Genomic DNA, 11,189 nt, shown 5'->3' with positions numbered 1-11,189 from the left:
AGCTGGAAAACCTCAGGTTAGAGATACATGGCGATCAAAAATAAAATATTTAAGGGGAGAAATTAAATGCTCAGGATGTTTTTAGATCATTTCCTGGAAGGAAAAAAGGCAGCACACATTGCAGGAGAAAAATAAGCACAACGCGTATTTTATGTTTACAAAAGAGAAAGAGACACGTTCTCACACACACCCCGAGGGCTAAACAAGCTGAGCTGCCGCCAGTAATTCCCAACATGGAAACCTTGCCAAGTCCTCAGGAATAGCATTTCAAAAGACCCCATTCAACTCTTTTATTTGCACCTGGATTGCAAAGAAACCAAAGCTTTACATTTTCCCCTGAATTCCCTTATCTTCAGAGATGACACGGAGTCACCTGATCTGTAAAAACAGTCTCTGGTTTTGGGGGTGATTTCATTTTGCTCTCTTTGCACATTACACATAACCTCAAAGCATTTAACTCCAGACAAGGAACAATTTCCTTGGGGTCCTTCCTGCCCAAAGAAATAGGCAATGGCAGTGAACAAAATGCTCAGCACCACTTCTTTTTGCTGCTAAAGCCCTGAAGTAACAGAAAATATTTGGCAATTGTGCTACTTCTTTCAGATGTCTGAACCCTGTAAGAAGGCAACCTGATCAGTGAACAGTGGCATTGGATGGATAACCAAAGAGAGCGGATCTGGTGAATCCCTTCTGAATTCTGAATCTTTTCTGAATTTATCAGCATTACTTTTACAGCTTTACAACCCTTAACCTCTATTCCCTGCCTTTGCAAGAGAATGAAAAGAGCACAGACAAGACACACAGCCCAGAAAAAGAAATTTGCCCTAAATACATGTGTGATAGATGTAAGTCCTTGTGTGGCTTCTTGCATATTCTTTACCATCCTCTCTGCTTGTTCAGGCCCAGCTGTGAGAAGCTGTTGTGGCAAAGACCTCAAACAGAAGATACAAAAAACACTCAGGAAGCTCAAAATGCTGTCCTGAAACTAGAAAGAAAACTAGAAAAGCCTATTTATTGATCAACCCTATTACCAGTTACATACTGCCTGATGAGGATGCATTTGGAACAGAAGCTTTACACACCTATGTATCCTGAATGCCCTCGTTTCAACACTCAATGACCTTCAGCACAAGTCACTGCTGGGCAGCCTGGGCTCACAATAAATCTGGAATCTCCTTTTTTTCTAAGAGACAGAGCAGAACCCTCAAACCTTAAAAATTGCCTTTCAAAAGAGCGAATTAGTATGACAGGAAAAAACCTGAACTGATTGCACAACCCCAAAATATAATTTAGAATTTTCACAGAACCTCACATACCATAAGGTTTGCCCTTCCCTCTTCCAAACACACAGCTTGTTTGTACAAATTTCCCCAAAATAACTTTGGTGTTGGGATGTCAGCCATAATCCTGCTTCATACCTGGTTGGACTGGGATCAAATCCTTAAGAAAGACTTTGTAAGTCTTTTTAAGGCCAAAGAAACCAAGCACACAGTAATTTTCCAAGCATGACATACTCCATGATTGGTAGAATCTGCAACATTGCTTGCATTTAAATGAAACAAATGAAAAATCAGCCAGTGGATCCCATCTACCACCCAAGTCAGTTGTAAAAACTAATGCTGGGGGGTGCTAAACCCTTTACTAACCTTTGTGTTACCTAATTCAGTTGGCTATGTTGGCCCTTGGGTTTGCCCCACTTGAAATTCCTTAGCCTGGTAACAGCTCTGATCATTTTCCGTTTCTTCTTTACACTCTGAGTAGAACAGGCAAATAATTACACACGTACAAGCTCTTTTCCCCAAATCCTATGATGATCTGAATTTTCTGTAACTGAAAAGCTGCTGAAAAACTTGCTCTGATTCCAGCAGGAGATAGAAATCCCCAGTTTCTCCTTTGGTTAGACATGTCACAACGCAATTAGCTCTGAAACCTGGAGGGGACTGCAGACCTCAGGAAAACACATACATCCTAATAGCAATATGGGAGTAGTTTGCTTTTCTGAGACTGAAGCAGTAACTTTCTTTAAAATATTTTACAAGTAGTGTTTTATTCGTAGCTCTACTACCTCAGGGGATAACAAAGGACGTGATCCCCCTACATAGATCTTATTCCACATAACAGGAAATGACTTCTGCAGCCAGACCTGTTTCAGGATCTCAGTCCAGCATCCAGTCCTCATCTTACACTGACTTCTCATTCTCTTTGCCCAATTGCATGTTCTTTCCACAAACCCAGAGATGGCTGAGAATGGAGAGGAAAAAACAGCTGCATAAAGAGTTTTTCTGAGCCAGTTGACAGAAGCACATAAAGGTGGAACTGTCTCTGAGGGGAATAGACTTTTTACCTTGCAGAGCCTCAGTGAAGAAACTGAAATGAACTTTTCACCAAAGGATGCTTATGCTCTGAATGGCTCAGTTGTTTGAAAGCAAATGGAATGAGCTGGGGAAGTGTGAGCCATAAAACCACCCAGGTGCCTGCGCCATACAGCAGCCATGGCTTCTGCAAGATGTTTCTTTTCCAGCTGAGCACTTCAAGAGAAAATACAGTTTTGTCTATATGAAGAAGCTCTATTATACTGGTGTGAATAAAAAAGTACAATCCCATCCTAGTCTGGATGCAGCTGTAAAGGTATGAAGCTATTATATTTATATAGCACATTCTGATAGGGAAAATGGAATAATTAGTCCCAAGAAAAATTACTTCTATATATGCATAACTTTGTTTGCTCTCTGGGCTATATCACTATAACTACTTGTAAAAGAAAAATTACAACTCTAAATGACATTGTAATGCCGGTTTCTAGACCATACACAGGCTGGTATTTACTTTGGCGAGGCTCTAGGCCTCCTATGTGGAGGCATTTTCTGCTTCTTCACAGTAGCACCGAGAGTTTACATGTTCTCAGCAACATATTTTGACTTTTCTCTGACTCTCCTGCCCACACACTGTATACAAGTAGTTAAACTCACTTTCTCTGTTGCTATAGATTAGTCACAAGTGTGAAACCTATTTTTCAGATGCTCTAGACAGATTCTAGACCAACAATCCCCTATAACCCTGTGGCTTCTCACAGCAGCTTCAAAGACAGCATTACAATTCGGGTTTTAGGAGTAAAGCCCAACTAAGCTTGTAAAATGCTCAAAGAGACTACTGAAACAAGGTGGATAAAGCTTTCAAAACAGAGTTTCAGTCTGTTCTTAAAAGGACATAACATGGCATACTCCAAAAAGCACAGGCTTTCACTTGGGCTCTTTGCCAAGGACTCTCAGAATACCAAATTTGGGTTTTCTTTATTCCTTCATTTCTAGTGAGTTCTGAGCTTACCTCACTAGAGTACAACTCTTTCTTTCAGACTCATTTCACAGACAAAACATGTGTTAGCAAAGTCAAGGAGAAGAAACAAGTTCATTATAGTGCTATGTCTTTAAAGACACACTAAAGTGCCTGCTGACCCCAGGTGCTGCTCCTGCCTCTCTCTGGACCTGCTGGCCCTGCAGCTGGGACAGCTGAGCTCCACCTGAAACACCTCCTGGGATTCCAGCTCCCTCACTGAGGTAACACTAAATCAGCACGAGTTCAGTGTGTCAGGCAACAAGCTGCAGAGGTTCAGGATCCACTTCATGTGCAATTCCACAGCCTCTGAGAAGGGACCAAGTGAAAATCTAACTGGAGGTTATTGATTCAGCTGTTTGCCTTTAATTAACTTCCATTGATGCCCTAATATCTCCGGATAAAATATGGATCAACCCTGAACTTAGGGTTAGTTCTAAATGACAGGCTAAATCTTGTACTAGACCCTTGCAAAGATTTCTGTTTTTCTCTCTGACAGCTCACGTTTTGGTTTCTGGTGTGCTAGCAGGAATGACAGCTTTTTCCACTTTTAGCTGTGCACTGAAATGGGCAGCTTGCATTCAGTGAGCAGTTTTTTAGACAGTCCTGGGTGGATAGGACCCTGTCATAACTATATTCATTTAATAAAGACTAGACAGCTAGAGTCTAGACAGCCACTGTCCTGCTTCCAGTGTTTTGTGTTTTACTGAGAGCCATGCTGGGACTTGGGAACCTTTGGAAGAGTGTCACAATATTTTGTTCTCTGAGCTAGACTCTGCTGGTAGCAAATCCTGTTCATTATCAGAAATGCAGCAATATCTAGTAGGTGCTTATGAGCTCTTCATTAAATAAGGACTGCACTCCTAACAATGTGATCATACTGTATATATATTATATATGTCTGTGTTTTTGTGTATAGCTGCAATACTCACTCATGGGTGACTTTTTGTTGTTGTTTGAATGTAAATAAGATCATGGCTTTTGTCTAAACTTAACCAGCTTGAGTCAGAGCCACCTTGGGTGAGCCTGTTAGGTTTGTAGAAACCTTTTGGCTACCCCCTCCTTCCTGAGGCTGACATTGCACTAGGTGTTTTTGAGCATCCATCTGCTTATGCATACCTTTAGCTTCAAAAATAAAACTTAATCTCTGAAGAAATGGCATTCATTTGTGGCAATCCATGCACTGTTCAGTGCCCTTAAAAGCAACCTGTCCCAGCTGAACCCGAAAAGGAAACAGGAATTTCAGATGAGATGTGAGAACAAGGGGGTACCTTATGCTACAGCCAGCTTAAGTATTAAACACATTTCGTAAGCAAGGAGTGCAGCCAACCCTATCACTATGCTTTTATAAAACTGACCTCAGTCAGTCCCTGGTGAGATGCGTCTATGTGACTTGCTCTTGCAGCCGCTGAAGAGAATTTCTTGAAGCTTCTTTTTAAGTTCTTAAGAAAAGAGATGGCACAAACCGGGCTTAGGATTTTTCTACTCATAAGTATTTTACTGCTGGATCAGACCATCAGCCAGGCTTCCAAATTCAAAGCCAGGAAGCACAGCAAACGTAGAGTGAAAGGTACTGGGTTTTAACTGGGAGGAGGGATAGAGGCTTATAGACTATCCAAGTTTACTTTGTACTTAACATTGCATGAATCAGAAAGTAGCATTATGCAAATGTTTATTAACAAATGATAGTTGATCGTATCTTATATTTGCCTTTAAAATACTTTCGTGTCAGTAAAACCAAGAATAATGTACTGGAATGATTTATAGAAATAGAGCTGTATAGCAGGTATAAATACCTTGCTTGGTTATGCCTGTTCATTTCTGTTGATATTATTTAGGGCTCACAGGTACAGCTGAGGGAGGGCTCTGGCCAATCATTCCTAGTTACACAGTTATATTGGCTAAGATCAGAAATTCGTGTACACATGATGGAAAAGAACAGAATAAAATATTAAAGCTTTGAGGGTATTGTTCAAATTTTTGTCCATTTCCTAATTTTAACAGAACGCCTGTGTAATATTTGTGGGATATTACTTTACTTGTGTGAGAAGTATGGCGAAATGGCAAGTCAAACTAATAAAAAGGAATTAGCAGAAAAAGAATAAATTCCCAGAGCAAAGCTTACAAAGCAAATACAAAACCATTGACCAGTGTTTGGAAAAGTCTGTGTACTTAATTTAAAGGCTTATTTCTAATAAAAGTGTATGATGGAGGTTACACTAATGGCAAATATTTAAACTCCTAGTCAGTGGGAAAAAAAATACAGCTTTGACAAAGTCATTTTACAACATGATTATGCTGCTTTGGAGCTATAAAGTTATATATATTTATTTCTCCCTTTGAATCTCTTTAGTTTTTTGCTTGATGTCCTAAGGAAATGCTGCTTATAGATTAGTGTTGCCAGCACATTTGTCTGTCAGCTTTCCCCTAATAACTTTTGCATTTGAACTAATTTAGCAGAATAATGGAGGTACTAAAGATAAGTTGCCTGATACTGTGAAATTCAGAATGTGGGTGCAAAAAAAAATCTGTGTTGTGTGCCACTATGAAAAGGTTGTACCAGCTGCATGCATTCAGCTGTTCTGCTTTTTGCCTCTTTCAAAGCAGACAGGGAACATGGAGATGTCACTACGAACTGGAAATGGGAATTGTAGGAAGGAGCAAGCATGGACTGGGAGTTCTGCCCTAGGGAGCCAGGGAGTCACGAAGGACAGCCAAGGTCCCTCCCTCCGACTGGAGGGAATGTGCAGAAGGGACAAGCTTTCTGGGGTGCAGCTGGAGGATTAGGCGATGTAACACGAATCTGTAGGAACTGTGGGTTTGTTAGTTCTGCTGCTTGTGAAAGAGCTTATTTATTCCTCATGCTCTTTACTGTGGCTTCTGGAAGGTCTGGTTACTGCTGCAATCAAATTGTAATCTTGTGCAATGGAAACGTGTCTGCTAGTTGTTTGATTGTGGTGGGCTAGTATAACGATTAAGGGGAAAAACGGAAAAGACATGGAAATGGAGTTATTGTGTGCAAATTCATGTCTTTTTTTTTGTCTCACCATCTTGTTGGTACTTTTCTAAGTGTCACAAAATGGTGATTTAGGCTGAATGTGAGTGACTTAAGTCACCAGGCCTTCTCTGTACTGATGGAATGCTCCTCCTTCAATCAGGGTACGTGAGACTGCAGCTCAGCAAGCCTGTCTGCATGCATTCAGGCAATGAACTTAGATTATGTCAACGTCCTTCACTGTATTAAAACAAGATTTGTGTATAAATTTTATGCTCCCAGAAATAACATTTCTTTGAATAATCACAACTTCTGTTCTGCTGTTATTTTTATAGCAGATACATATATGTATATATCTATGTATACATACATGTATATCCACACACCACATTGTACAGGTGCAAAAGTAAATAGGCAAATTTTGCTATAAATTAGATACCAGCAAACTAAATAGTGATTAGCAGCAACAGTTGATGATTTTGAACTAGTTACCAGGATATGGTCCAACTGAAAATAAGATTAAAAGTATGATGGTGTATATATTTTTTTAATATATATATACTAACCCTACAGAAAACCTTTCATTAAGGAAAACTCTTAAAAAAGACAAAATATACCTTAGCTCAGAAACCTCAGAAACCCAACAGCTGTTCATATAAAAAATAATGTGATTTTTTTTTCTTTTCCTTGTATATCTGCTTATTTCTCTGTATTTGTTTTATTTAAGAAAAAGATGACCTAAAGACTCAGATTGACAAATTGTGGCGAGAAGTAAATGCTCTCAAAGAAATGCAAGCACTTCAAACAGGTAAAGCAGCTTACACTGGTCAATGGTTTCCAGAAGTTATCATTGCCTTCATTCTCTCATGCTCTTTACTCTCATCTGTCTCTTTAAGGGGATTTGTGACTGAGAAATACATCTCCTTAGAACCATAGCATGACACTGCTATAATGGTAAAACAAGTGTTGAAGGAAGTATTTGGGGAAAATCAAGTATGAACTAATGGTGTACAAGTGGTGGCTCTTCACTAAGAGCAATAATCATTCTGGAGCAAGGACTGCCTTTGCCTTCTTGGGCACTCTAGACATAACCAGAAAAGGGCATGAGGGTTGCTGGGTTTGAAAGTTTAGATGGTCAACGAGTTGGGTCCCCAGCTCAGAAATAAACAAGGGCTAATGATCGAGACAAAAATGGCCATGGAAAAGGATGAGAATCTCAAAAAAAAAAAAAAAAAAAAAAAAAAAAAGACTGAGTTTTCTTAAGGTGTGCAGATTGCAACATTGAATGCAAACGTGAATGTTGCCTTACAATTTCTACGTAGCGTTCATTGTGAGTTCAGAAGTATCCTATATCAATGTGCAGAGTCCTTTAAATATTTCATAGTCAGATGGAAATTTCCAAACAAAATAAGAAGGGTAAATACATGCACACCTACTAGACAGTTCTGCTTTTTCACAGCTGTTGACACAAAACTTGGCATTTAAACACGTTCAGGAGGACACTACAGAGGAAATTACATCATTCACATGAAATAGAACATATTTTGCTTAGGGATGGTAATATCTGGGATGTCCTGTTTTGCATTTTGGGTTACACAGAGTTTTTTGAGCTTTATTAAATATTTTTCTTTTAAATTTCTTATAAGAGGACTTTAGAAATTTCTTCAAAGAGGAAAACCATGCTAGACAAGTAGTTCTTGTTTAAAAGTAGTTCTTGTATTGCTTCCAGAAGGAGCTTGAGAGTAAGTATGCAGTGGCTTAGAAATGAAACCAGAGCCAGGAGATTTGCTATACTCAAAACTTATTTTGAGCTGTATTCTAAATTCAGAACCCACACTGTTCAACTGGATTCCAAATTTGGCAAAAAGAGACCTATGACCCCTGTAGCTCTGACTGCATTCATTAACGCCTTTATGATATTTCAGAAAGTAGATTTTTTAGCTGCAAGCACTTTGAAGGAATAATACAATCTGATTCCTTCTTTTGCTTGAATTTCCTAGTTCTCCTTTCTGCATATGGTGAAATGTTGCCACTTGCCATTTAGCAGCACATACTTCCTCCCTAAAGAGGGCTGGTCTCCATCATTACTGCATCCTTGTTGAAGTAGATAAGGTCTCTCTGATCTTTCCTATGAATATAAATTTGTTAAAGAATTAAAAATTTAGCAAATATCTTCATTACTTTTCTTTGCTCATTGTCTAGCTTAGCACTTGGAAAGGACAAAGTCTGAAGTATAAGCACAAATATAAAGAGGTTATCTAGAAAATGCAGCCAAGGAATGCAATGACAATTGCAACTAAAATTACTAAAAAAAATGAGACATAGGATATGGTCCAGATTGGATTTCAATATTCCATTGATCAGATACATAATTACCTTTTAATTTATTTTTTAACTAGAACAGATGACAGGAATTAGAAACAGACTATAGAAAACATCAGGGCAGAAGATGTTCATCTTGTTTCATGACATTTCTAACATAAGTACAAGATGAGTTTAAGCAATAAATGAAATGGGATGGAAGTAGTCAGATGCAGATTCTAAAAATAACTATTGCACTATTTTATTCAAGCCCTTTGCTACTTTCCTCAACTCAGAAGCAACACTTCTCTGAGGACAGTTCTCTTGTAATTTTTCTTGTGAGAGTCATATTTGTCACATACCTGCATTAGGAGAGCTGGAGAGTGAAGCTTAAGGATTGACTCCTGCAAGCCTGCCCAGACACATCTCAGGCTGGAAGAACTCTGACAATGGTTCTGCAAGGCAATTTCAGTCACAGAGCAGATGCCAAAGTCATGTTCTAGTATAGTTGTAGTTTACAGCAAGACTTCCCTGATATGTTCCAGTAGAACTAAAGCCAAACAGATTTATAAATGCAAATGTTTATATTACTTTGTTCAGATTGTCACGCAAGCTCAGTGGTGAGGGTGCTCTAGCTTTTCAAAAAGGTTTTATAGATTTAAGCCACTTTACCTCATTTCAATTTAGATTTTGAAGGGATAGATCTTTAGAAAACGATCATTTTAGGAAACATCATTCAAAGCTTTTACTTTTTACTGAAGCTGCAAACCAATATCTGTTCACAGTCTGTCTTCGTGGGACAAAGGCCCATAAGAAGTGCTACCTCATATCAGAAGGCACCAAGCATTTTCATGAAGCAAATGAAGACTGCATAGCCAAGGGAGGGACTCTGGCTATCCCAAGGAATAGCGATGAAACAAATACTCTTCGAGACTATGGCAAGAAAAGCATGCCTAGAGTGTCTGAGTTTTGGCTGGGTGTCAATGACATGGTAAATGAAGGGAAGTTTGTTGATGTCAATGGCATGGCTCTACAGTACTTCAACTGGGATCGTGCCCAACCAAATGGGGGGAAGCGTGAAAATTGTGTCTTTTTTTCATCACAAGGCAAGTGGGTGGATGAAGTCTGCCGTACTGCCAAAAGATATATCTGTGAATTTTTGATCCCATAATTTCATACACAAATGACCACGACCATGTTTTGGGTTATTAACAAGCAGTTTTGCTTGTTAGTAGCCCCTCCCACTTAGACAGTGGTGAATTAAAAGTATCTGTCTCCTGCCTTGTAGTCACTCTTTCCTGAAACAGAGTTTTCCTTTATTAATTTATTTTCTATTCAGATGCTTAAAATGTTATATTTAGTGAGTGCTCTCATCATGTACAGGAATATATATTATGTTTTGATCTGTACTGCATCATCTTTTGCCATGTTATTTCAGCCTGATGTTCGGGTTGCTGGAACTCAGCTGTTTCTGAATTCTGTATCTCCATGTAGGAAGGTATCTGCTTTGTCTCAGATCTCTAATGAACTTATTGGAAATTTACAGAAGCTTGCCTCATGGGGCCATGTGCTAATAGAAGATGTAGGGGTCATCTTAGCCCCAGAGTGTAAGGAGGACTCTGGTGTAATGTAAGCTCCTGTGAAAAATGGCCATCATCCTTATGGAGTTTAACAGGAAAAATCTGTGACCAAGTTTTACCTTGGGCTAAGAAAGCTAAATGTAATGAAAATCTGATGATAGTTTTTAAACTACATGGAGTAAAAAGTGATACACTGCTAGAAAATGGGGAAATAGCTGTTCTAAACATCAGTTACTCTAAATATGTTTGCTTTTAAATGTCTCAATTATGGCTAAATATTAAATGTTATTTAGAAGATTCCCATAGAAGAAAGCAATCTGGGACTAGATCATACCTCTAGGATGGTTAGATGTGCAAAATGTTAAATGTTAGATGTCCTTAGTTAGATGTGCAAAAGCCTCTCCTGCAGGATCAGAAGGAGGCTTTATAATTCAGACAGTAACACTGTGTGAATGCATGAACAGAGGGGAGAGTACCCCTCTCTCCACATTGCAGGTAGCATGCCTGACTGGCACAAAGGAATGGGGCCAAACCATCACTCATTTGGCCACACGTAAATTCTTCAATTTAACAGCCAATGTTTGAAAATGAAGTAAAATGTGCTGGTTGTTCTTTTGCTGTCTTAACATCACAATATAGATTTGCCTTCATGTTACAAACTGCAGTTTCTCTGTTGTGTAAGGGAATTTCAGTTAATGATTTAAATATATTGTTGCTTGAAGGCTATTTTCTACTTTTTCTCTTTTAATTGTGCAGATTTTCTTAATTTGTGCAATAAATGTGCAATTACTGGTATTTAAATGTAGTAGTATTTTTGAAAGCTTAAGCATCCACTCAAAGGCCATTCTTCCTAGTACTTTCTTGAGGATTCAAAAGATCTTTTGGCAAATTATACTGCGGCTTTTCTTTACTCATGTACCAACAAAATTTAGGTCCCTATATGCATAAGTGCTGTATGAGATGCAAACACTCTATGCAGCCCT

At 38.8% G+C, this 11,189-nt stretch overlaps 1 protein-coding gene across 2 annotated transcripts; it reads left to right on the top strand.

The window, feature by feature from the left end:
* The first annotated feature begins 4,674 nt into the window (after positions 1 to 4,674).
* Positions 4,675 to 11,007, top strand: CLEC3A (C-type lectin domain family 3 member A). Of its 2 annotated transcripts, none has more exons than XM_068693637.1 (3): positions 4,675 to 4,900; positions 7,053 to 7,133; positions 9,412 to 11,007. In XM_068693637.1, exons 1-3 carry the CDS (start codon positions 4,786 to 4,788, stop codon positions 9,795 to 9,797), a joined length of 582 nt encoding a protein of 193 aa, XP_068549738.1. In that variant the 5' UTR covers positions 4,675 to 4,785; the 3' UTR covers positions 9,798 to 11,007. The 2 variants fall into 2 exon arrangements, with proteins under 2 accessions (XP_068549738.1, XP_068549737.1); XM_068693636.1 differs by lacking the exon at positions 4,675 to 4,900 and adding an exon at positions 4,969 to 6,117.
* Positions 11,008 to 11,189: the final 182 nt, after the last annotated feature.

Source organism: Anas acuta, chromosome 10 (assembly GCF_963932015.1).
Source record: "Anas acuta chromosome 10, bAnaAcu1.1, whole genome shotgun sequence".
Classification (NCBI taxonomy): domain Eukaryota; kingdom Metazoa; phylum Chordata; class Aves; order Anseriformes; family Anatidae; genus Anas; species Anas acuta.
The sequence above is the reverse complement of the archived record's forward strand: the minus strand, read 5'-3'. Positions and strand labels throughout refer to the sequence as shown.